At 42.4% G+C, this 25,220-nt stretch overlaps 2 protein-coding genes across 3 annotated transcripts in view; one reads left to right on the top strand and one right to left on the bottom strand.

Annotated features, from left to right (window-relative positions):
* CPA (Subunits of heterodimeric actin filament capping protein Capz superfamily) overlaps window positions 1–25,220 on the top strand; it is a 226,474-nt gene that overhangs the window by 103,267 nt on the left and 97,987 nt on the right. The gene's annotated exons all lie outside the window — the stretch shown is intronic.
* On the bottom strand, window positions 15,490–17,885 carry LOC149239439 (uncharacterized). The gene is made up of 2 exons (XM_089367144.1): window positions 15,897–17,885; window positions 15,490–15,772 (listed from the first exon to the last, which is right to left on the bottom strand). Exons 1-2 carry the CDS (start codon window positions 17,838–17,840, stop codon window positions 15,578–15,580), a joined length of 2,139 nt encoding a protein of 712 aa, XP_089223270.1. The 5' UTR covers window positions 17,841–17,885; the 3' UTR covers window positions 15,490–15,577.

Raw genomic sequence — 25,220 nt, 5'->3', positions numbered from 1 at the left:
TGGAGGCATGTACTTCTCTCAAAGCCACCACACCCCTAGTTAGATGACTTTTCCCTATCCTCCCCCTATGGCTCACGTGAATAGGCCATGGATCCTCGTTGCCTTTAAGCCACTATACTTTACTAGGCGCCATAATGCTTCTCTTCGCTTGCCTGATAAATATCATGAATGGTTGCTTAGGTTTACTTGTAATGACACAATTACTGCTGAGAGACATATTCACAATTTCTATTGGGTAATTGGTCCTAGGTATATTTATCATGAAGATGTGCTTATGATGATTTTAGCCCTTTCTCTTGATGGAGATGCTAGAGATTGGTACTTTAGCATGCCTCAAGGGAGTGTCACTGATTGGGACACTTTCCATGAGGCTTTCAAGAAAAGGTGGGCAACAGAGCAAGATGGAGGTATGTTGCTTGAAAATTTTCTTGCTACCGTGAAAACTGAAGAGGAAACTGTTAAGAATTTTGTTCAGAGATTTAATGACCTCCTCAAGGAAGTGCCTGATAGGTTCAAACCTTCTGATGCTATCATCCTTGACAGATTCATAAAGGGTTGTCATGGGAACCTAACCTATGTCCTCAAAGATAAGAGCCCTCAAACCTTGGTTGATGCAAAGAAAATTGCCATTGAAGTTGAACAAAATCTTAATGTTACTCAAATAGACATGTTCAACTATCCTAGGGCCAAGGTTGAATCCAAACCTAAGCCTAGGTCCTAAGATGACCCTGTTATACAAGCCTTTGCCTAAAAGTTTGATAGATTCATACTGAATCACACAAGGGCAAAAGGCCCTCATGAATAGAATGACAATGGTTGAAAGGAACCAAACCTCTAGGTCAAAATTTCCTCCAAGAAACCAATTCAACAAGGACAAATCATTCCCTAGGAATGCCACCAAGGAAGACCATACCACGCAACAAAATTTCCCAAACACCTTGCCCCAACAAACATGGTGGCACAAGGAGAGTCATCCCAGTATGATTATCCGCCTTCTGAAGATCTCGAGGAAGATGTTCTTTACGATGAAGAAGAAGAGAAAGATCCAGAGCACTTGAATGTGGTGGATGAAACCAATGCATTCAACATCTTGATTGGGAACACTTTCTCCCACCCTGAGCCTAGTAAAATCCAAGCCAATGTTGACCATGCTGAACCTATGTTGGTGGTTGAAAGTAGTGGGAGATTCAAGTGCCTCCAATATTCCAGGAAAAGTAAAGATCAATGCCAAGCAAGTTCTAATGTTGAAAACCCATCTCAAAGGAAAGACAATTCCCAAGGACAACTACAAAGCAAACCAAACACAAAACCCTAGAAAGAGGAGGTTGAGCTTAATATTGTTATCGAGAATGCTTTGGGCAAAGTGACTTTGCCTATTCCCCTTAAATGGCTAAACTTCCCCCCCCAAAGGAGGAAAATAAAGAAGGCTTTAGGTCTTAATGATGAGCCTAATGACCCACCTGTCATATTACAAAATATGCATGTTGATGAGAAGAATGGAGGCCATGTTCCATTCTTGGTATCCTTTGTAATTAACAATCTTTTATTGCACAATTGCATGCTTGATTTAGGGGTATCAAAAAATGTCATGCCATTCAAAGTAATGCATCATTTGTAAATGGAAATCAATAGGCCATATAAGAATGTATGTGGGTTTGAGTCCAAGTCTATTCTTGTTTTTGATCTTATCAAAGATGTGAAGGTCTCTCTAGCAACTAACAAGGACATTTTTGTAGTAATGGATATTGTTGTCATTGATGGTGCCTGATACTTGGGGGATGCTTTTGTCAAGGAAATGGTCTACTTCAATTGGTGGACAATACAAATGGATTATCATATGCTACCATCCCTAACCTTGACGAGACCCCTTTTGTCCCCTATAGGGAACCTCAATTTCTTGAGCATGTTGAAGATTTTAAACCATTCCCCTTACTGCCCTGCAGGCTGCAACACCAATAGAACCACTTCTAAAAAGGCTATGAATCACAATCCTCATCGTGAGAACCCAAAGCCTTCCCAACCTCTTGCTTCTCAAGAGATCTGCCAAATTAAAAGATCAAACACAAGGCCAACCATTCCTAAGAAGCAATGGGTCCAAAAACCAAAGAGGGACTACCAAGTAGGTGATCTTGTTTTGGTTGATAAGGACCTTATCCCTGTCAAGATCCATGGAAAAGTAGGTGTAGGTTACTTCTGTATTGTTAAACTTGATGGTGAACTTTTACCTTCCTCTGTGAAAAGGAGCCTCCTTACCTTCTTTTATAGGAATTGATATTCACATATTATGCATGGTAGTGTAGGTGCATTGCATATTGTGTGAACATCGCTAATAACATTCATATCATGTTTCATATAGATTAGACAACATTTAGAATACATTTTATTTTGTTTATGGATTTATACTATTTTATAAAACATGGTTGATACACTATCCCTACTGCACATGCTCCCAAACAATTTTGTTGCAATGTGCCAGTTAGAGGATCACTGGAGTTCTCATGAACTCCCTGTTCGAGTACATGGATCATGCGCTCTACGGTGAACTCATGTCCTAGTTGGAGCCAAATGTTACCCACCAAAAGTGGGTGACCCCACAGGAGAAATTTTTTCTCCCATCATCTATTCCAGCTAGCTAGCCAACAACCCCTACAACCACCACTAGCTGAAGACGATGTGTCATTCATATCTCTACCACTTGCATCCGTCATATGTCTTCTCACCCACCTCGCAAGAGCACATGAATGAAGGTGGGCTTCCAATCAAAAGGTACTTTATTCATTTTGCAATTGGGTGCTTATGCTTTTTTGTATTTGGGATTTTGGCATGGATTCTGGGTTGACCTGGAAAAATGAGGGGTTTTGATCGTGATCTTGATCCCTCACATTAAATGGGGGGTTAATCTTCGATCCTAGTCTAGTGGGACCTCCCCTAATGGTCCAAAGGGTATAGGAGGGGCATTGCTTGGGAAACCTTGATTGAGATAGTGTGTTCTATCTATATCCCTATTCCATACTTACCACTTTCCATCTTACATTACAAGCCCTATATTCCACCTCCATTCTTCTAGTTCAACTGACCATTGGTTCTTTGGGATTTGACACCCATACATCCTCATACCTGGGTAAGGCCTGGAACTTAGCCCTGAGAGGTTGGTGCAACTAAAAGTAAAAGGAGAAAGCAAATAATGGCCATAAAAGAGAAATAAAGAGGGAATATCAAAACGCAAAAGATGGCTGTGACATACACGTTAGCATGTGGGCAAAAGCCTAACATGAGCTCTACCTCACTCTTATGGCCATCACTTGGTTCCCGAGCACCATATTGATCCTATACATCATGAAAAGGAACCCTTGCATGTCCCAACCCCTGATGGGCAATGAGTTGCCTCATCATTAAGAGGGGGTTATAATTGCTTGTTAGTCAAGGGCTTTCTATTTTTGACGATGCTAGTTATGATGATGCTTATCAATATGAACCCTTCTTATGAGGATATTTGAATTTGAGAGCATCCTGTTGTGTCATTATGAATACCTCCCTAGTTAAGAGGGAGTGTTGGAAATGTAACTAGTGTCGGTCTTCATAATGTAATTCAAATGTACTATTTATGTATTTATTATATTCATTTATTATTATTCTATTTTAGCAAAGCATGTTCTTCATGCTTATAGGGTTGATCGAGTCAAAATATTTTTTTTTAGGAGTCAAAGAAACGTAATTGAGTCAAAGTCCCATTTGGACTTCTTGTAAGAAAAAGGAAAAATTATTTTATTTGAGTGAAAAAGTCAAAATGTCCTCCACAGACCAAGTCGGCCCTCCTTGGACAAGTTAGCCTAATGAGGTAGCTTTCCAACTTCCTGGATATGTATAAATACAAAGCAGTTTGACCTCACTCATCATCCATCCATCACATCGATTTCTGTGCGAAGATTAGAAGAAAAACTAGTGAAGTCAAGAGAGAGAGATGACAATCAAAGGAGAGATAATATGAGTTATTTCTACCTTAGATCTTTTGTTGACTTTGACTTGTTGGAGGTGGATTGGAGGAGGGTTGACTTGGGTCTTTCTAGCAGTCTTGGTCTTGGTCTTGGGTCTTGGATATCTCGCTTTGATCTGATTCTATAAGAAGAGGATTTTCTTGGGTTTTCCCCCTTGTGGGGTTTTGCCCTGGCTTGGAGCCTAATTTCTTTTGTTCTTTGTTTCCTTTGATCTTCATGTTTTGTACATTTTGGTAATTGCTTGATGAAGAGAGTATAAATTTAATAAGAAGTCAACAAATATTTACAAGTAATTATCAAGTTAAGAGAAATCTACCTTAATCTACAAGCATCTTGATTTCTCAACACTCCTCTCTTTCTTCAACTCTTCTTCTCTCTCTCTCTCTCTCATTTCAAAAAATGAATTGAATAATGTCTTTCCTTAGAAAATCCTTTTATGTCTCTTCATAACGAATTTTACCTAACCATAAGATCTAATGGCTCTGGTTAAATCCTTGGCCAATGAGATCCATGTATGTGATATTCATATAATATCTCATTATCATAACTTAAAATCATTTTAAAAACATTTTAGTCATTAATAATGCACAAAAGTCACTTTAACTTTATAAAATAGAGTTAATGTCCTAAGGACCACTTTTGGACATTCTCCCACATGTTAGACACCAAGCCAATGTGGAAGACACTTGTCTGAGCTAAAACCACAAGCACCTAGAGATCACGTTGCACTTCATCAGACAAGGTTCAGAGAGGTGCGGTGAGGTGCAGTGAGGTTGCAGTACATTTCCACAAGGGAGCAGGTAGCAGATAATCTCACCAAGCCTCTAGTTAAGGGGAAATTTGTTTTCTACAACAATAAGCTCGGGGTCGTGGAGAATCCCTTCCTTGCTAGGAGGGAGTGTTGATTTTGTAGCTTCAAAAGGTCTCTTGCACAAGGTTGTGTCTTGCATGCAGGAGAAGAAGTCCTCTTTAGGTGGTTATTTGAGAGGATCAACTAACATGATCTCTTTCCCAAATTTTTAACTTAGGAAAAGGTACATTGATTAACTATTTAATTAATGTTGACTTTGGGCTAATGTTTATCTAAGAAGAAATATTAAATTATTTTCAGTGACTTAAATCTAATCTCCATCTTTGATCTAAGAAGGCTTAGATTTAGTCTTAGCTGTGTTTCACTTTGGAGATTAGGGATTTGGCCCATGGAGATATTTTAAAGAGAACCTATCGAAGAGGATGAAGACACATTACTATTGTTGAGAGAGCAATTTCTCAAGGAGTGAGAGACTCCAGGGTTGAAGAGAAGGGAAAAGGACTATATCAAGCAAATTTTGGGAGCAAATTTTAGGGAGGTCAAATCTAGGAGAGAGAGACCGAATTGTTGAATAGTAGGGTTGAGTTTTGGAGGGAGGTTGAATTATCCTGGGCTAATGTTTCTCAAGTGCGCAAGGGCTGTACAAAGGGAGAAAGAGGGGCCAAGTTAGTTGGTGAAGGAGGCCGATTTTCCAAGGCCGAAATTTTCAAGAGGGTTGGTTCCAGGATGGCCAAATTTGTTTGATGCCGATTTTCCAGAGGGTCTGATTTCCAGGTTCCAGTAACTGTAGTTTTCTATGTATTCTCTGTGGCTCTAAGTCCTAATTTTCCTGAGTAGTACAAAGTGAAGGACGATTGTTTTGGGAAAAGTTTTCTTCTGTGTGATTGATTTTCCTATTTTATTTCTGTTGCAAATTTAATTTATAAAAGTTAAAATACCAGTGAATTTATTTTCAAACGGTTTTCAAATTTTATTGAATAAATAATTTATTTGTGTAAAATAATTGTTGAGGTATAAATAAATGAGATCTGGTATTGGAGATTTAACAAAAAGATACCAATGAAAAGGATAAGTTTTAGCCCTTTTAGGGCAACTTATCAACCAATAACCAGATTTGAAAATACTCTTTTACAACAGTAATGTTGAATATTTTGTCATTGATGTCAAAGCGGGAGCATGTGCAGGATGTCAAAGCTGGTGTAAGTGCGGCAGGTGTAGGCAGGTCCAGGGTCTAGAGTGAGTGCAAATATTGTCATTAATATCAAGGTTGGAATCAGATGAAGGCCAGTAATGTGATAATGAAACCCTATGCTCTAGGGTTTGGTTTCCTGGTCGATGGAAATACCCCACATTTGTTCGATCTTTTGAAGCAATAAATCACCAAGGTTGTCTTGGAGACCCTTGCTAGTTGATTCTCCTTGTCATGCTGATTCTGTTGGTATGCGAAGTGTCTCGTGGGCCCTCACAGGTTGTTAGATATGCCCAGTCAATGTTAGTGACCCAAATTAGCAGTCCAAAACCCCAAGGGTTGATGATGTGGCAATTTTACTTTGACTCCAAAGCATTGAATGATGTGGCAGCCAAATTATAAGATTTCAAATTTATTTTGAAATTAAACAAAAGGGTGTGGTGAAAGGATTTCATAATTTATAATTATGGACGGGTTTTAATTATCTAAAAAAGGGGACTCTTTAATTCTACGAATCTGCGCTAATATTGGGTACCAAAAATTAAGATTCAAAATTTAAAATAACGTTCTCCCTCTTTCTTCTTCGTAAGGCAACTAACCCTCCTAAGTCGCTCATCAAAACTATATAATATCTCATATGATTTTCATCAAGTGGGTAAGAAACTCGTGGTTTTACATCTGCGGCAAGAAACTCGTGGTTTTACACCTGCGATGTGGAGGAATGATATGAAGTCAATTTGCAAGGGTTTCTAGGCCATCTGTTCCTTGGGATTCATTTTTTTTAATACAAGGGTTTCGCTTTGTTTATCTTGTAGGTGGCATGTAGAAATTTCTATTTTCCCACCCCGGTTTTCAGTTTCTCCTTATTTCTCCCATGTAGTTAAATGCCCATTCCCATAACCATACATTTAATAAACTGAAAAAAATAAATATTGCTGAAAACACAAATTCTGGAAATTTTTCAGAATGCTGGAAATTGCAGAATTAAAAGTCAGCAATCAAAAACAACGATTAAAACACATTAAAACACTGATATTTTTGGTCAACTTGATCCTGGAAAAACCCCCTACAACTCTTGGGGAAAACCAGTTTGAGAGCTCTTCTTTATTTTTGAAAATTGCCTTTTTACAGTGAGAATTATTCAGCAAAAAATCAGCAAGCAAATCTACAACTTATCTCCTTTCCCGTGCCTCACAGCAATCTGAAAATTACAGCAAACAGGACAGCAATAAATGCTGTACGACCTCCGTTTTGTGTGCAGAAAAATCAGCAAACTGCTCTTCGATTTTTGTGCAAAAATCAACCTTTCACTATGTGCTGAATCAGCTGTACAAATCTGCTCAACTGCTGCCTTGGAATGTGTGCCAAGCTGCTGTCTCCTTCTCCTCCCTGCTCAGAAATCTCTCTTGCTCTCTTGCTCTCCTTCTCCCAATCTGCTCATGAAAGAATGAATGACCTTTTCCTCCTTTTCCTCCTTTAATATAACTCCAAGTGACTTTTGGGTGATCCAAGTGACTTTTGGGTGATCTCTAAATCCAATGGCTGAAATAGATTTAGATCAATGGTTGAGATTAAATGCTCATTTAAATCTCACTTTCTATTTTTTAATTCACCCCACTTTAATAAAGACCCACTTAGTCATTTATTTCCAAAGTCACTTTTCCTTTCTAATTTTTCATTTACTTTATAAAAGTTACTTTAAAATTAGACTTAGTAACTTTATCACTTAAAGTCACTTTTAAATTAGATTTAACTTTATAAAATTATAAAGTCACTTTAGGAGAAAAATTAAATTCTTTTGGACACTTTTCCCTAGGCCAAAGATCAAAGCCTAAGGGAACCACCTGTCCTTCGGTACCAAATTTCAACACTCCCTCTTACCGAGGAAGGTGTTCCTCACCACACCCATCTTGTCTCTGAAGTAGACATGCTTGCCCCGTGGTAAGGCTTTGGTAAGGATATCTGCAACCTGCTCATCAGTGGAAATATACTCAAGCTTCACAACTCCCTTCTGAACATAGTCTCTGATGAAATGATATCTGATCCCGATATGCTTTGACCTGTCATGAAATACTGGATTCTCCGTGAGTTTAATGCAACTCTGATTATCACAGTAAATCACTGAAGGTCTCAACGGCTGACCAAATAAGCCAAACAACATCTTGCGAAGCCAGATGGCCTCACAACTAGCTAGACTGGCTGCCATATACTCTACTTCCGCTGAACTCAGTGCTACTGACTGCTGCTTCCGGCTGAACCATGACACTACTGCTGAACCCAACCCAAAACAACACCCTGAAGTGCTCTTCCTATCAAAAGCACAACCTGCCCAATCAGAATCAGTGTATCCTGCCAATCTCACTCCATCTCCCTGCCTGTAGTCCAGACCATAATCCACTGTCCCCTGCAAGTACCGCAAAATGTGTTTTGCAGCCACCCAGTGAACCTTCCTAGGCTCACACATAAACTGACTCATCGTGTTGACTGCAAAACATATATCTGGTCTAGTGTTGACCAAATACATCAAGGAACCAATCAGCTGCCTGTACAATGTGGGATCCACCAACTCGGAATCCGAAGCATGAAGCTTCTTCCAGTTGGTGATCATCGGTGTCGACATGGGTCTGCAATCCTCCATGTGGAATCTGCTAAGGATGTCCACAATATACTTCCCCTGCCCCAGGAAGAAATGCCCCTCCTCCTGCCACACCTCCAAACCCAAAAAGTAATGCATCAAGCCGATGTCCTTCATCTCAAACTCCGCCGCAAGATCTCTCTTGCAGTGCTCTATGAGTCTCTCTATACCTGTAATGATCAAGTCATCCACATACAGCACCAGAATGAGAGGCTCCTCACCAATCACAATAAAGTAAAGGTTCGGATCTGCCTCACTCTTTGTGAAACCCATCCCCTGCAAGTATGCATCTATCCTGGAGTACCAAGCTCTGGGAGCTTGCTTCAAGCCATAAAGGGCCTTCTTCAATCTGCACACATGGGACTCCTTCCCATGCACCTCAAAGCCCTGTGGCTGCTCAATGTACACCTCCTCCTGTATGAAGCCATTGAGAAATGCGGTCTTCACATCCATCTGGTGGATCTTCCAACCCATCTCTGCTGCTATCGATATAATGGAGTGGATCGAAGTATATCGAGCCACGGGAGCGAAGGTCTCCTCATAATCAACTCCCTCTAACTGGGAGAACCCTCTAGCCACAAACCTCGCTTTGAATTTCTCAATGCTGCCATCTGCAGCATGCTTTACCTTGTAAAGCCATCTGGAAGTAACCACGGATTTGCCCTCAGGCCTCGGCACCACCTCCCAAACATCATTCTTCATGATAGAAGAATACTCCTCCTGCATGGCCTCTCTCCAGACCTGCTGGCTAGCTGCCTCCTCATAGCTAGAAGGCTCAGAGTCAAGGATGCTGGTAACCATCGCCATATAGCTACAAAACCTCTCAGGTGGTCTACTCTCTCTGACCGGCCTCTTCGGCTCAGCAACAGATGTGGCATCTCTCAAGGTGTCCTGAAGCCACTTGGGCTTCCTCTTCCCTGAGCATGCTTCTCCCATAGGAGAATGAAACTCCTCCTCATCACCATCAGTAACCTGAACTCCTGACTGTCTGTCTGCTGTCCTCCTGCCTGCTCCTGAACCTGTAGAGGCTGAGGTACCGTGTGAACTGTCCATCAGTGGACTCCCTAGTGAACTGCTCTGTGAACTGCTCTGCATGCTGCCCGGAGCACCACCCCTCTGGCTCGGCGAGCCACTGCTCACTGATGGACCTGACATCCTCATAGATGTACCTCCTGATCTTTCTGATCCCTGCCCACTGGATCCCTGCGACTGACTCAACTGCTGCTGAGGGTCTGGCTGATCCAGATACTCTAACTCCCGTGACCTCCTAAAGGCCCTGTCCTCCTCGAACTTCACATCCAGTCTGACAACAACTCTCCTCTGTGCAGGAATGTAAATCCGAAAGGCCTTTGAGGTCTCACTGTAGCCCACAAAGATACCCTTCTCAGCGGTGGGCTCTAGTTTGGTCCTCTTCTCCTTGGGTATATAGGAGTATGTAATGCATCCAAAGATATGAAGATGACCAAGATCAGGCTTCTTCCCAGAGAAAGCCTCCTCCGGAGTCATGTGCCCCAAGGCACGATGCGGACTCCTGTTCTGCAAGTAAACAGCTATGTTGCAGGCCTCTGCCCACAAGAACAATGGCAACCCCTGATCATGTATCATGGCTTTGGCAGCCCCTATGATGGATCTGTTCTTCCTCTCCGCAACCCCGTTCTGCTGGGGGTTGTAAGGAACAGTGAACTCCCTCCTAATGCCTGCCTCCGCACAATAATCAACAAACTCTCCAAGGGTGTACTCTCTTCCATTGTCCGACCTCAGGGACTTGATCTTTCGACTTGTCTGAGTCTCCACAAGAGCTCTGAACTCCTGAAACCGCTTGAAGACCTCACTCTTGGTCTTCAAGAAATAAATCCAGGTCCTCCTGGAGTGATCATCAATGAATAAGACATAGTACTCATATCCACTCAAGGAAACATGAGACATCCGACCGCTCACATCGGAATGAATCAAATCAAGTATCCCCGTCGCTCTGCTGTCACTGCTGGGAAAAGGGGATTTGGCAAACTTGCCCATCGCACAACCTCTACAAGTATCAAAGTGGTCAGTACTGAAATCTGGCACACCTGTAGTGATCTCCCGCAATGTCCTCAAGGCTGCATGATACATATGTCCCATCCTGCGGTGCCAAATCTCACATAGCTCAGAACTGCTAGCTCTGCTGTCGGTACTACTGCTCAATGCCAAAAGGGGTTGGAATGCAAACTTGTACACCTTTGCATGGCGTACACCTATCACTCTAGCTGAATCAGCTGGAGTGCCCCTGGGATACATCAACACCTATCCTCCCCTGAACAGTACCTCATATCCTCTGTCCTCCAAAGCTGAGACGGATATGAGGTTCTTCCTCATCCCTGGCACATAAAGAACCTCTGACACCTTCAAGGGAGGTTTGGACTCCCTTTGAAATGTCACTGTCCCCACCCCGACTGCTCTAACAACTCTGTCATCACCGAGTACTACCTCAATATCAGTGCCACTCTCTGAAAGCTCTGAGAAGTACTCACGGACTCCTGTCATGTGACGTGAAGCCCCACTGTCCACATACCAGATACCTGAAGATGCTCCACTAATCGAGGGAAAAGCATGCTCCCTCTGAACCTGTGTGGCAGGTGATCCTGCACTAGAGGACTCACACGTAGTGAACGCAAACTTTCGGTCAAAACGACCAGCAAAGTCCTCAATCTCTGCTGAAGCTGCCACGTCCTGGTTCTTCCCCTTCTTCTTCTTCTTCTCCGGACACACAACTGCATAGTGTCCCATCTTTTGACAATTCCAACACTTCACCTTGGAATAGTCCTTCTGTGTGTTCCCCTGTTTACCTTTACCTTTGCCTTTGCCCCCACCACCGCTTGTGGAAGCCTGCTTCTTCCCTTTGCCTTTATTGCCTCCTGCCACCAGTGCTACGTCCTCATCCTGCTCAACTGGCTTGGCTGCCCCACGCTGTCCTTTCCTGATCTCTGTCTGAATGCAATCATCCCAAAACCTCTCCCATGTGGGAAGGGTGTCACGTGCACAAACCCCATCAGCAAAGTTCAACCATGAATGGGGGAGGCCATTCATTGCAATACGCACCAACTCAGTGGATGGAATGGCCTCTCCAATCGCTGCCAACTCATCTCTCACATTGGTAATCTTTGTGAGATATCCAGCTGCACTATCATTACCCATCTTAATGTTCTTCAGCTTCTCCTTCAGGACCATCTTCCGGTTCTCATTGGTACTCTGGTAGAGATTGGACAATGCTGTCCACATCTCATGGGCATTGCTCTTTCCTCTCACATGAGGAATGCAATGGTCTTTGATTCCATCTAGAATCAGCCTCTTACCCTTATTGTTCTTCTTTTTATACTCAGCCAACTGAGTAACATCAGTGGGCACAACAACAGGGTTCTGTGCGGTATGCACCATGATATCCCAGACTTCTGCCTCCTCAAAGATACTCTGCATTCTCTCCTTCCAAACACTGTAGTTTGTATGCCCATCCAACCTATCCTCCACCCTCAATCCCAATGACATCCTGCTGTCCTAAAACTGAAAAATAGCACTGCTGTAGTAAAGATAAAACTGCTGTTTATGAAAAAATCAGCTTGCTGGAATTTTCTGAGTGAAAAATCAGCAACTGTAATTTTTCCTTTTGCTGTCCCAAACTGCCCTTCAGCACTCAAGCTCTGATACCATGTAGAAATTTCTGTTTTCCCACCCCGGTTTTCAGTTTCTCCTTATTTCTCCCATGTAGTTAAATACCCATTCCCATAACCATACATTTAACAGACTGAAAAAAATAAATATTGCTGAAAACACAAATTCTGGAAATTTTTCAGAATGCTGGAAATTGCAGAATTAAAAGTCAGCAATCAAAAACAGCCATTAAAACACATTAAAACACTGATATTTTTGGTCAACTTGATCCTGGAAAAACCCCCTACAACTCTTGGGGAAAACCAGTTTGAGAGCTCTTCTTTATTTTTGAAAATTGCCTTTTTACAGTGAGAATTATTCAGCAAAAAAATCAGCAAGCAAATCTACAACTTATCTCCTTTCCCGTGCCTCACAGCAATCTGGAAATTACAGCAAACAGGACAGCAATAAATGCTGTACGGCCTCCGTTTTGTGTGCAGAAAAATCAGCAAACTGCTCCTCGATTTTTGTGCAAAAATCAGCCTTTCACTATGTGCTGAATCAGCTGTACAAATCTGCTCAACTGCTGCCTTGGAATGTGTGCCAAGCTGCTGTCTCCTTCTCCTCCCTGCTCAGAAATCTCTCTTGCTCTCTTGCTCTCCTTCTCCCAATCTGCTCATGAAAGAATGAATGACCTTTTCCTCCTTTTCCTCCTTTAATATAACTCCAAGTGACTTTTGGGTGATCCAAGTGACTTTTGGGTGATCTCTAAATCCAATGGCTGAAATAGATTTAGATCAATGGTTGAGATTAAATGCTCATTTAAATCTCACTTTCTATTTTTTAATTCACCCCACTTTAATAAAGACCCACTTAGTCATTTATTTCCAAAGTCACTTTTCCTTTCTAATTTTTCATTTACTTTATAAAAGTTACTTTAAAATTAGACTTAGTAACTTTATCACTTAAAGTCACTTTTAAATTAGATTTAACTTTATAAAATTATAAAGTCACTTTAGGAGAAAAATTAAATTCTTTTGGACACTTTTCCCTAGGCCAAAGATCAAAGCCTAAGGGAACCACCTGTCCTTCGGTACCAAATTTCAACACTCCCTCTTACCGAGGAAGGTGTTCCTCACCACACCCATCTTGTCTCTGAAGTAGACATGCTTGCCCCGTGGTAAGGCTTTGGTAAGGATATCTGCAACCTGCTCATCAGTGGAAATATACTCAAGCTTCACAACTCCCTTCTGAACATAGTCTCTGATGAAATGATATCTGATCCCGATATGCTTTGACCTGTCATGAAATACTGGATTCTCCGTGAGTTTAATGCAACTCTGATTATCACAGTAAATCACTGAAGGTCTCAACGGCTGACCAAATAAGCCAAACAACATCTTGCGAAGCCAGATGGCCTCACAACTAGCTAGACTGGCTGCCATATACTCTACTTCCGCTGAACTCAGTGCTACTGACTGCTGCTTCCGGCTGAACCATGACACTACTGCTGAACCCAACCCAAAACAACACCCTGAAGTGCTCTTCCTATCAAAAGCACAACCTGCCCAATCAGAATCAGTGTATCCTGCCAATCTCACTCCATCTCCCTGCCTGTAGTCCAGACCATAATCCACTGTCCCCTGCAAGTACCGCAAAATGTGTTTTGCAGCCACCCAGTGAACCTTCCTAGGCTCACACATAAACTGACTCATCGTGTTGACTGCAAAACAGATATCTGGTCTAGTGTTGACCAAATACATCAAGGAACCAATCAGCTGCCTGTAGAATGTGGGATCCACCAACTCGGAATCCGAAGCATGAAGCTTCTTCCAGTTGGTGATCATCGGTGTCGACATGGGTCTGCAATCCTCCATGTGGAATCTGCTAAGGATGTCCACAATATACTTCCCCTGCCCCAGGAAGAAATGCCCCTCCTCCTGCCACACCTCCAAACCCAAAAAGTAATGCATCAAGCCGATGTCCTTCATCTCAAACTCCGCCGCAAGATCTCTCTTGCAGTGCTCTATGAGTCTCTCTGTACCTGTAATGATCAAGTCATCCACATACAGCACTAGAATGAGAGGCTCCTCACCAATCACAATAAAGTAAAGGTTCGGATCTGCCTCACTCTTTGTGAAACCCATCCCCTGCAAGTATGCATCTATCCTGGAGTACCAAGCTCTGGGAGCTTGCTTCAAGCCATAAAGGGCCTTCTTCAATCTGCACACATGGGACTCCTTCCCATGCACCTCAAAGCCCTGTGGCTGCTCAATGTACACCTCCTCCTGTATGAAGCCATTGAGAAATGCGGTCTTCACATCCATCTGGTGGATCTTCCAACCCATCTCTGCTGCTATCGATATAATGGAGTGGATCGAAGTATATCGAGCCACGGGAGCGAAGGTCTCCTCATAATCAACTCCCTCTAACTGGGAGAACCCTCTAGCCACAAACCTCGCTTTGAATTTCTCAATGCTGCCATCTGCAGCATGCTTTACCTTGTAAAGCCATCTGGAAGTAACCACGGATTTGCCCTCAGGCCTCGACACCACCTCCCAAACATCATTCTTCATGATAGAAGAATACTCCTCCTGCATGGCCTCTCTCCAGACCTGCTGGCTAGCTGCCTCCTCATAGCTAGAAGGCTCAGAGTCAAGGATGCTGGTAACCATCGCCATATAGCTACAAAACCTCTCAGGTGGTCTACTCTCTCTGACCGGCCTCTTCGGCTCAGCAACAGATGTGGCATCTCTCAAGGTGTCCTGAACAATGTTGCACGAAGCGGGAGCGAAGCGGAAGCGCGAAGCGCGGAAGCGTCATTTTCCAAAAATCTAGGGAGCGAAGCGTCCGCGGAAGCGTCTGCTATATATATATATATATATATATTTATATATTTTTTTGCATTTATACTCAAAACAAACATCCCAAATACCAAATTAATTGTAGAAGACATGAAAACATGCATATTTTTGCATAAATCAAGATAGATATGGCATCCATGATTCCATTGTAGTTACTAGTATGTACAACAATCATCTATATTCTAGCTATTACAAACATACATCAAATTTTTAAGCATATTATAAAACATAAAACATTTAAGCATATTATAAAACATAAAACATAGAGCATATTATGATTTATCTAGCAAGTGAGCAACTGTCAACATTTGTCATGTCCAAAATTCAAATAATAATGTTTACAAAATATGTCACTTGGTCACCGCCAAGCCAAAAAGGTTCAAATTTCAAATTCACAAGTCTACAAGTCTAATGAGTAATCTATAGACTATGACAAAAAGAAGTAGATTGTGAATATATCTACTAATCTCTCCTCCTTCCACCACGAATAGAACGTGATGGCGTGCCTCCACGTGGTGGCAATGAAGAAAATGGTCCCTGTGTAAGTCGTGGCACTGGAACTGATGAAGAAGAACCCCCTGCTGTTGGTGTTGAACCATGGAACCTAGGACCAGATGGGGGTGGGGGTGGTGGCATATCAACACGGTCATCATCATCCTAGAATCGCTCAAAAAATTCATGCAAAAAAAAAAAAACACTAGTTAACAAAAAAATTAAAAACATGAATTAGAGAAATGCTTTATAAGGGAAAATTGGAAAATTCATACCACAATGGACATACCTGGATAAGAGCATCCTCTAATTGCTCTAGTTGCAACACTCCATCCTCCAAATTGGGCTCCTCTGGATGCTTGTCCCAAGTCAACAAGTCTTTATTAGACTTTGCATCTTCACAGTAATGGGACAACAATCGCAAGTTGTTATGAACATAAACCAAGCTCTCTGCCCGGTCTAAACTCAACCTGTTCCTTTTAACACTGTGGATGAAAGAATAAGAGCTCCAACACCTCTCTGCAGAAGAAGTGTTTACCACCTGTGATAGCACCCGCAATGCCAAACTCTGTAGAAGTGGAGTAGGCCCTCCATGCATGTTCCACCACTCAAGAGCAGAAAAATGCTCTCGATCTTCAATTGAATGCATGCTCCCAAATGGACCAGTGTTGAGCGTATAGTTGCTCACCTGTCTCCGTACCAATGCAGCCTCCTCATTATCAGGGATTAATCTACTCAATGCAGCCATATATTTTTCGTGAACCTCTTTATCTTGGTGTGGTTTTTTCCTGCTTCCCCCCCCAGGTGCTGGTTTTGAAAGCCATGATGGATGATAGTACCTAGGTGTCAAAACATATGCTAATGCATGCAATGGAACATTTAGCATATCCCATCGCTTTTCCACCTCTTCACGAATATAATTGTACAAGGTGGTATCTCTAGGCTCAACAATGTCTTTAATCTGCCCCAACATGCTATCCATTTGCTCATACACCTCCCCAATTACTGGTCGATCTGAATCTGCAAACTTGATCATGTAATAAATTGGTTTGGTGAATTGCAAAACATATTTAACCTGTGACCAAAAGTAAGTGTCAAGAACAGTGTCCTTGACTACATTAGCAGTAGCACCATCTGTACACTGGTTAATTTCATCCCATGTTTCAGCACACACCAGATTAGTTAAAGCTTGTCTCACCTTCACTAGCCGCCTAAAGGTGAGGTAATAACTAGCAAATCTTGTCTTTGCAATTTTAAGCAATTGCAACTTGGAGTAAGTGCCATAGAAGTAGTTTACCCTTGTATGCCCTGTGATGAATTTAATGAGCTGCTTCCCTTTCCTGTAAACCTCAGCAATCCACCCACATTCTTTGTGTTTCACAATATCATGCATCAAAAGGTTCAATGTGTGAACCAGGCACCCAGACCAAAAGATGTGTGGATGAGTACGATCAATAATTTTTCCTGTTGCCTTACAATTTGCTGCATTATCTGTGATCACTTGAACCACATTATTCGGACCAACATCTTTGATTGATTTCAATAGGAGATCTGCAATGTTTTGTGCAGTTGCACTGATGGAGGAGGAGTCATGACATGCAATAAATACTGCACCCTTAGAAGAAACACCAAGAACATTTATCAAATGTTGGTTTCTAATATTTGTCCACCCATCTGATACAATGGATACCCCATAATCCACCCACTCATGTGTAAAACGTGTCAAAGCTCTTTGAACCTTAGCTTTTTCTCTTTCTAATAACACTGTTCTAGCTTTCTCATAGTTGGGGGCCTTGTATCCTTTTGGGGCTTCATTGATGGCCTTTACCATGTCATGCCAATAGGGAGAGCGAAGCACATTGAATGGTACACCGCAAGCACAAAGAAAACGGACTACCTTTCCATCCACATCATCCCTCCCAGCAACATTAAGGAAATCCCCTATTGTTTTTCTACCTCCAGAGGTTGCAGAAGTACCATGAGGAGATGGGCAACTACCAAATTTAGAGGTTGCACTTGATTCTGAATGAGTTTTTTGTTTCTTGTTTTTTTGTTGTGCAGCCATCTCTATTTTGATGTATTTTTGTCTTTGTTCACTTGAAATTTTTGGGCAAATGGCTACCCCCACAGAACCCTTTTTTTCATCACTCTCTAGCACCCCACAAAGATGCCTCCTCAGACGGGTATATGAACCCGTATATGGTTTTCCTCCATGACAATCATGAGGGCACATCCATTTGTAAGATCCACCACCCTTTCCCCCTTCAAGTTTGGTCACATAGTTCAACAAGGGATTTGATGTACCTTTCCCATCTTGTGCTTCAGTGTCCTCTTCAAGTTCATCCCCTTCCTCTTCAAACCCTTCCTCCTCATCATACATTGGGTCACTACTATTAGGACCAAGTTCATCCCCTTCCTCTTCCCCTCTATTCCTCACCCTTGCCATCATTAAAACCAAGAGTGGAATGATACATAGAAGCCAAAAGAACACCATCTTGGAATATGGATATAGGTGGTGGACAACCTGTAAATAAAGGAGCAAGTAGAAACAATGGGAAAGAGTAGGAGAGGGAGGAGAAAAATACAATTTTTTTTTCAAAAAAACAAGGGAGTTTGGGGTTTGAACTTACCTCTTTAGCTCTTGTAGATGAAGTCCTCCAAGCTCTTGCTCCAAGCTCCTCCTCCTTCTCCTAGCTCCTCCTTCTTCACTCCTCCAAGCTCTCCTCTCTTCTCCTCTCTCTCTCTCCTTTCCTCTCTTCTCTTCTCCTCTCCTCTCTTCTCTTCTCCAACTCTCATAAACTCAAAGTGAGAAAATGAGAAGAGAATGGGGGCTTTATTCTTTTCTAAACTCACCCTAAAGTGACCCTAACCCACCCCTAACCCACCCCCTCATGCTTAGTTAAGTTAGATTTTAAATGAAATTAAAAAAAAAAATTGATATGCGCGGGTTGCGTGCGGGTTGCGCCCGGGTGGCGTGCGGGTGGCGTGCGCTTCCGGGCAGGTTGCGTGGCGCCACCTCATGCCCGAACCGCATGCCGAAGCGCGATTCCGGGGGGGCGCAACCTCATTTGGCAGGAATCGTTTTAAAAATGCGGAAGCGCGCAACCTTAAAAACGGAATCGCGATTCCTCTATGGATTCCGGAACGCTTCCGCACGGGTCGCGGTTCCGGGTTAGGATCCGAGGGGGGGGGGGCGATTCCTGCAACCCTGGTCCTGAAGCCACTTGGGCTTCCTCTTCCCTGAGCATGCTTCTCCCATAGGAGAATGAAACTCCTCCTCATCACCATCAGTAACCTGAACTCCTGACTGTCTGTCTGCTGTCCTCCTGCCTGCTCCTGAACCTGTAGAGGCTGAGGTACCGTGTGAACTGTCCATCAGTGGACTCCCTAGTGAACTGCTCTGTGAACTGCTCTGCATGCTGCCCGGAGCACCACCCCTCTGGCTCAGCGAGCCACTGCTCACTGATGGACCTGACATCCTCATAGATGTACCTCCTGATCTTTCTGATCCCTGCCCACTGGATCCCTGCGACTGACTCAACTGCTGCTGAGGGTCTGGCTGATCTAGATACTCTAACTCCCGTGACCTCCTAAAGGCCCTGTCCTCCTCGAACTTCACATCCAGTCTGACAACAACTCTCCTCTGTGCAGGAATGTAAATCCGAAAGGCCTTTGAGGTCTCACTGTAGCCCACAAAGATACCCTTCTCAGCGGTGGGCTCTAGTTTGGTCCTCTTCTCCTTGGGTATATAGGAGTATGTAATGCATCCAAAGATATGAAGATGACCAAGATCAGGCTTCTTCCCAGAGAAAGCCTCCTCCGGAGTCATGTGCCCCAAGGCACGATGCGGACTCCTGTTCTGCAAGTAAACAGCTATGTTGCAGGCCTCTGCCCACAAGAACAATGGCAACCCCTGATCATGTATCATGGCTTTGGCAGCCCCTATGATGGATCTGTTCTTCCTCTCCGCAACCCCGTTCTGCTGGGGGTTGTAAGGAACAGTGAACTCCCTCCTAATGCCTGCCTCCGCACAATAATCAACAAACTCTCCAAGGGTGTACTCTCTTCCATTGTCCGACCTCAGGGACTTGATCTTTCGACTTGTCTGAGTCTCCACAAGAGCTCTGAACTCCTGAAACCGCTTGAAGACCTCACTCTTGGTCTTCAAGAAATAAATCCAGGTCCTCCTGGAGTGATCATCAATGAATAAGACATAGTACTCATATCCACTCAAGGAAACATGAGACATCCGACCGCTCACATCGGAATGAATCAAATCAAGTATCCCCGTCGCTCTGCTGTCACTGCTGGGAAAAGGGGATTTGGCAAACTTGCCCATCGCACAACCTCTGCAAGTATCAAAGTGGTCAGTACTGAAATCTGGCACACCTGTAGTGATCTCCCGCAATGTCCTCAAGGCTGCATGATACATATGTCCCATCCTGCGGTGCCAAATCTCACATAGCTCAGAACTGCTAGCTCTGCTGTCGGTACTACTGCTCAATGCCAAAAGGGGTTGGAATGCAAACTTGTACACCTTTGCATGGCGTACACCTATCACTCTAGCTGAATCAACTGGAGTGCCCCTGGGATACATCAACACCTATCCTCCCCTGAACAGTACCTCATATCCTCTGTCCTCCAAAGCTGAGACGGATATGAGGTTCTTCCTCATCCCTGGCACATAAAGAACCTCTGACACCTTCAAGGGAGGTTTGGACTCCCTTTGAAATGTCACTGTCCCCACCCCGACTGCTCTAACAACTCTGTCATCACCGAGTACTACCTCAATATCAGTGCCACTCTCTGAAAGCTCTGAGAAGTACTCACGGACTCCTGTCATGTGACGTGAAGCCCCACTGTCCACATACCAGATACCTGAAGATGCTCCACTAATCGAGGGAAAAGCATGCTCCCTCTGAACCTGTGTGGCAGGTGATCCTGCACTAGAGGACTCACACGTAGTGAACGCAAACTTTCGGTCAAAACGACCAGCAAAGTCCTCAATCTCTGCTGAAGCTGCCACGTCCTGGTTCTTCCCCTTCTTCTTCTTCTTCTCCGGACACACAACTGCATAGTGTCCCATCTTTTGACAATTCCAACACTTCACCTTGGAATAGTCCTTCTGTGTGTTCCCCTGTTTACCTTTACCTTTGCCTTTGCCCCCACCACCGCTTGTGGAAGCCTGCTTCTTCCCTTTGCCTTTATTGCCTCCTGCCACCAGTGCTACGTCCTCATCCTGCTCAACTGGCTTGGCTGCCCCACGCTGTCCTTTCCTGATCTCTGTCTGAATGCAATCATCCCAAAATCTCTCCCATGTGGGAAGGGTCTCACGTGCACAAACCCCATCAGCAAAGTTCAACCATGAATGGGGGAGGCCATTCATTGCAATACGCACCAACTCAGTGGATGGAATGGCCTCTCCAATCGCTGCCAACTCATCTCTCACATTGGTAATCTTTGTGAGATATCCAGCTGCACTATCATTACCCATCTTAATGTTCTTCAGCTTCTCCTTCAGGACCATCTTCCGGTTCTCATTGGTACTCTGGTAGAGATTGGACAATGCTGTCCACATCTCATGGGCATTGCTCTTTCCTCTCACATGAGGAATGCAATGGTCTTTGATTCCATCTAGAATCAGCCTCTTACCCTTATTGTTCTTCTTTTTATACTCAGCCAACTGAGTAACATCAGTGGGCACAACAACAGGGTTCTGTGCGGTATGCACCATGATATCCCAGACTTCTGCCTCCTCAAAGATACTCTGCATTCTCTCCTTCCAAACACTGTAGTTTGTATGCCCATCCAACCTATCCTCCACCCTCAATTCCAATGACATCCTGCTGTCCTAAAACTGAAAAATAGCACTGCTGTAGTAAAGATAAAACTGCTGTTTATGAAAAAATCAGCTTGCTGGAATTTTCTGAGTGAAAAATCAGCAACTGTAATTTTTCCTTTTGCTGTCCCAAACTGCCCTTCAGCACTCAAGCTCTGATACCATGTAGAAATTTCTGTTTTCCCACCCCGGTTTTCAGTTTCTCCTTATTTCTCCCATGTAGTTAAATACCCATTCCCATAACCATACATTTAACAGACTGAAAAAAATAAATATTGCTGAAAACACAAATTCTGGAAATTTTTCAGAATGCTGGAAATTGCAGAATTAAAAGTCAGCAATAAAAAACAGCCATTAAAACACATTAAAACACTGATATTTTTGGTCAACTTGATCCTGGAAAAACCCCCTACAACTCTTGGGGAAAACCAGTTTGAGAGCTCTTCTTTATTTTTGAAAATTGCCTTTTTACAGTGATAATTATTCAGCAAAAAAATCAGCAAGCAAATCTACAACTTATCTCCTTTCCCGTGCCTCACAGCAATCTGGAAATTACAGCAAACAGGACAGCAATAAATGCTGTACGGCCTCCGTTTTGTGTGCAGAAAAATCAGCAAACTGCTCCTCGATTTTTGTGCAAAAATCAGCGTTTCACTATGTGCTGAATCAGCTGTACAAATCTGCTCAACTGCTGCCTTGGAATGTGTGCCAAGCTGCTGTCTCCTTCTCCTCCCTGCTCAGAAATCTCTCTTGCTCTCTTGCTCTCCTTCTCCCAATCTGCTCATGAAAGAATGAATGACCTTTTCCTCCTTTTCCTCCTTTAATATAACTCCAAGTGACTTTTGGGTGATCCAAGTGACTTTTGGGTGATCTCTAAATCCAATGGCTGAAATAGATTTAGATCAATGGTTGAGATTAAATGCTCATTTAAATCTCACTTTCTATTTTTTAATTCACCCCACTTTAATAAAGACCCACTTAGTCATTTATTTCCAAAGTCACTTTTCCTTTCTAATTTTTCATTTACTTTATAAAAGTTACTTTAAAATTAGACTTAGTAACTTTATCACTTAAAGTCACTTTTAAATTAGATTTAACTTTATAAAATTATAAAGTCACTTTAGGAGAAAAATTAAATTCTTTTGGACACTTTTCCCTAGGCCAAAGATCAAAGCCTAAGGGAACCACCTGTCCTCCGGTACCAAATTTCAACATGGCATTTGCATGAGTAACCTTGCTTTGATTTAATAACTAAACTGCAGCCAAGAGATCGAAATTTTTGTGATTCGTTGCTTCTGAGTGGTCTAGCATGGATCTGAAACAGTTCGCTAGGATCTGTGTATTTTGAGTGATTTTGTTGGATGAAATAAGCACTGTGGGATTTGATATGATACTATCTAGAGTACTCTTCTTCACATTACAATCTATGCAGTTCGAAACCCCTCTACGAAAGACTGTCGTTGATCTATTCATAGCGTAAGACCTATTCTCGCTCTACTATACTTCAATTGGAATCCAATTTTTCTGCAATTATACTTTGGCCTTGTGGAGGTTAGAGTCCAGTTCTGGAAAGTATTCATTGCACTTTGACTGTATTCGTTGGGCATGTTTCTTGAAGAAGCCCGTGGAGAATTGAGCCATGCAAGTCAGTGAAGTTTGTTGTGAAGTTGCTCCAGTTTTGATAGAAGGATTATTTGTGGGAAAAACACTGTAGTGTCTCCTTTCAAGATCGAACCCTTGATGACTGAAGTAGAATGGATGAGCATATTGATTGCTGATATAAAGATCTCCCTGAAATGATTCCCTAAGAATTACTGCTGAAGTGGCTATTTGCGACCTTGTGAATAAGACAGAGCTAATTGTTTTGGCAAAACTTATTGGCACAAGATATTTTGTTTCCCTCTAGACATTAAAGGAGATTGAACCTAAGACAGTCAAACTTGAATTGTGGGTGTAAAAGCATATCATCTGGTGTACAACCATAGCATGATGATCCGAGTTGTCCAACATTGCTGCAATGGAGAACCCATGATAGGCAATTATTTTGATGATATGTAGCAATTTGTCATAGCATGATTTTTTTGGATGCTAGAGGCCATCTAGAGCCTATTTGTTGATGTATTACCAGTTCAGAGATGGATTGCACTCGATGCTATTTTGGTTATGTGCGTGCTATATAAATGAGAACTTGTAACGTGTGGACGTGGTTGATGAATATTATAACTTCTAGATGATTGATGTTATATGGTTTAATCCATGTTTTTATGCTTTTTACATCTAATTCATCATTCTACATGCTTTTGTTGACATATATGCGTAGTTGTAGGATTTGTCTCCCCCCTGCAAGGGTCTAGAGGAAGAACCGCATCTTGTATGGATCCACCACTGATCCTTCTGCGGAATCGTGGATCTGCCATTTTTTGGCGATTCTTGAAAAATCAGATTTGAGGGGGCCCGACCCGTGGTTCCTGCTGCCCCATCCACGGATCTAGAAAGGATCAGGGGCGGATCCATGGAGCTTTGGGTATGTATCCACTGCGGATCGCGAGTAGATCCGAGAGAAGGTGGACGGTCACACGGTTCCGCGAGGCTTCTTTTTTTCTTTGGAAATTTCGAATTGTTATGTGAGGAACTACGCTTTCCGGATACTCCCAAGATGCCCCTTGATGCTCCCTAGACGTTTCCTAGATGCTTCCTAATGGTAATGTTAAATTCTTATTTCATTTCCATCCTTTTACTTAAAATTTTAACATAACCATGAAATGACTTAGGGTGTTTGAGAGTGGTTCCAACCTCATCAGACTTCATATGGAGAAATAGAATTTCATATCCTATTCAAAGTTCAATAGACTTAACTGTTTTCAGGATCAATGGGATTGTGGCGTTTCATTGGATTATATCATGTATGAGGGCATGTGATTGACATTTAATCAAGAGCACCAAGCCCTATATTTACCCCAGTGTTGGTGTTGTTGATTGTTGAACTCCTTTGTCATGGCCTTAGCAAAAATGTACCCTTCACTCAAATCAAAATCATTGATAATGCATGTTAAACTTTCTCTATCATATTATAAGGCTTGGATTAGGTTGTTTGATCAATATTGGGCAAAGTTGACTAATATCCCTAGAGAATCGAAGTAGAGGCAAAGGTTAGACAAGAGAAGAGAAATCTAGATTCTAGATGGTTGATGTTGGAATAATTAATCATTGATGTACAATGGATGCCATATCTATCTTGATTTATGTAAAAATATGCATGTTATCATGTCTTTTAAAACTAATTTGGTATTTTGGATTTTTTTAAATATAAATGCAATATATATATATATATATATATATATATATATAAGATGCTTCCGAGATGTTTCACTTCCTAGATTTTTGGGAAATGACGCTTCCATAAAATGTCCCCGCTTCGTGCAACATTGCATCAAAATATATAAAATTATATAATAATTCACTCCCGATTTGCTCCCGACCTAGGAGCTTTTTAAAATATAACTCCCTGCTCCTGCTCTCAATTAACCTTGACATGGATGCAGTGACCTCTGATGCATAACCTTATATGACAGTCATTTGCTGCAGTTTCCCTGAGAAAGCATTACCATCCTACAACAAACATTGTCACACAATTATAGTGCTGTTGGTGAGGTAACAACAACAGAGGCAACAAGAGTGATAGCAATAGCAAAGACAGTTAGAGTGATATAGCAGAAACAGTGAGTGCAGTAGCAATAAAAGTAGTGGACAATTTAATGGACAATGGTTGTAGCA

This window comes from Pinus tabuliformis, chromosome 8, assembly GCF_031772625.1.
Source record: "Pinus tabuliformis cultivar Carrire ecotype Pingquan chromosome 8, CPIR1, whole genome shotgun sequence".
NCBI lineage: Eukaryota > Viridiplantae > Streptophyta > Pinopsida > Pinales > Pinaceae > Pinus > Pinus tabuliformis.
The sequence above is the reverse complement of the archived record's forward strand: the minus strand, read 5'-3'. Positions and strand labels throughout refer to the sequence as shown.

What these genes read in the sequence shown, in the direction of transcription:
- LOC149239439 (XM_089367144.1), bottom strand. Translation starts at nt 17,840, where the DNA reads ATGTGCCCTCATGATTGTCATGGAGGAAAACCATATACGGGTTCATAT. An exon ending in TAGAGGATGCTCTTATCCAG is followed by an intron (nt 15,773 to 15,896) that starts GTATGTCCATTG and finishes GAGCGATTCTAG; the next exon opens with GATGATGATGACCGTGTTGA.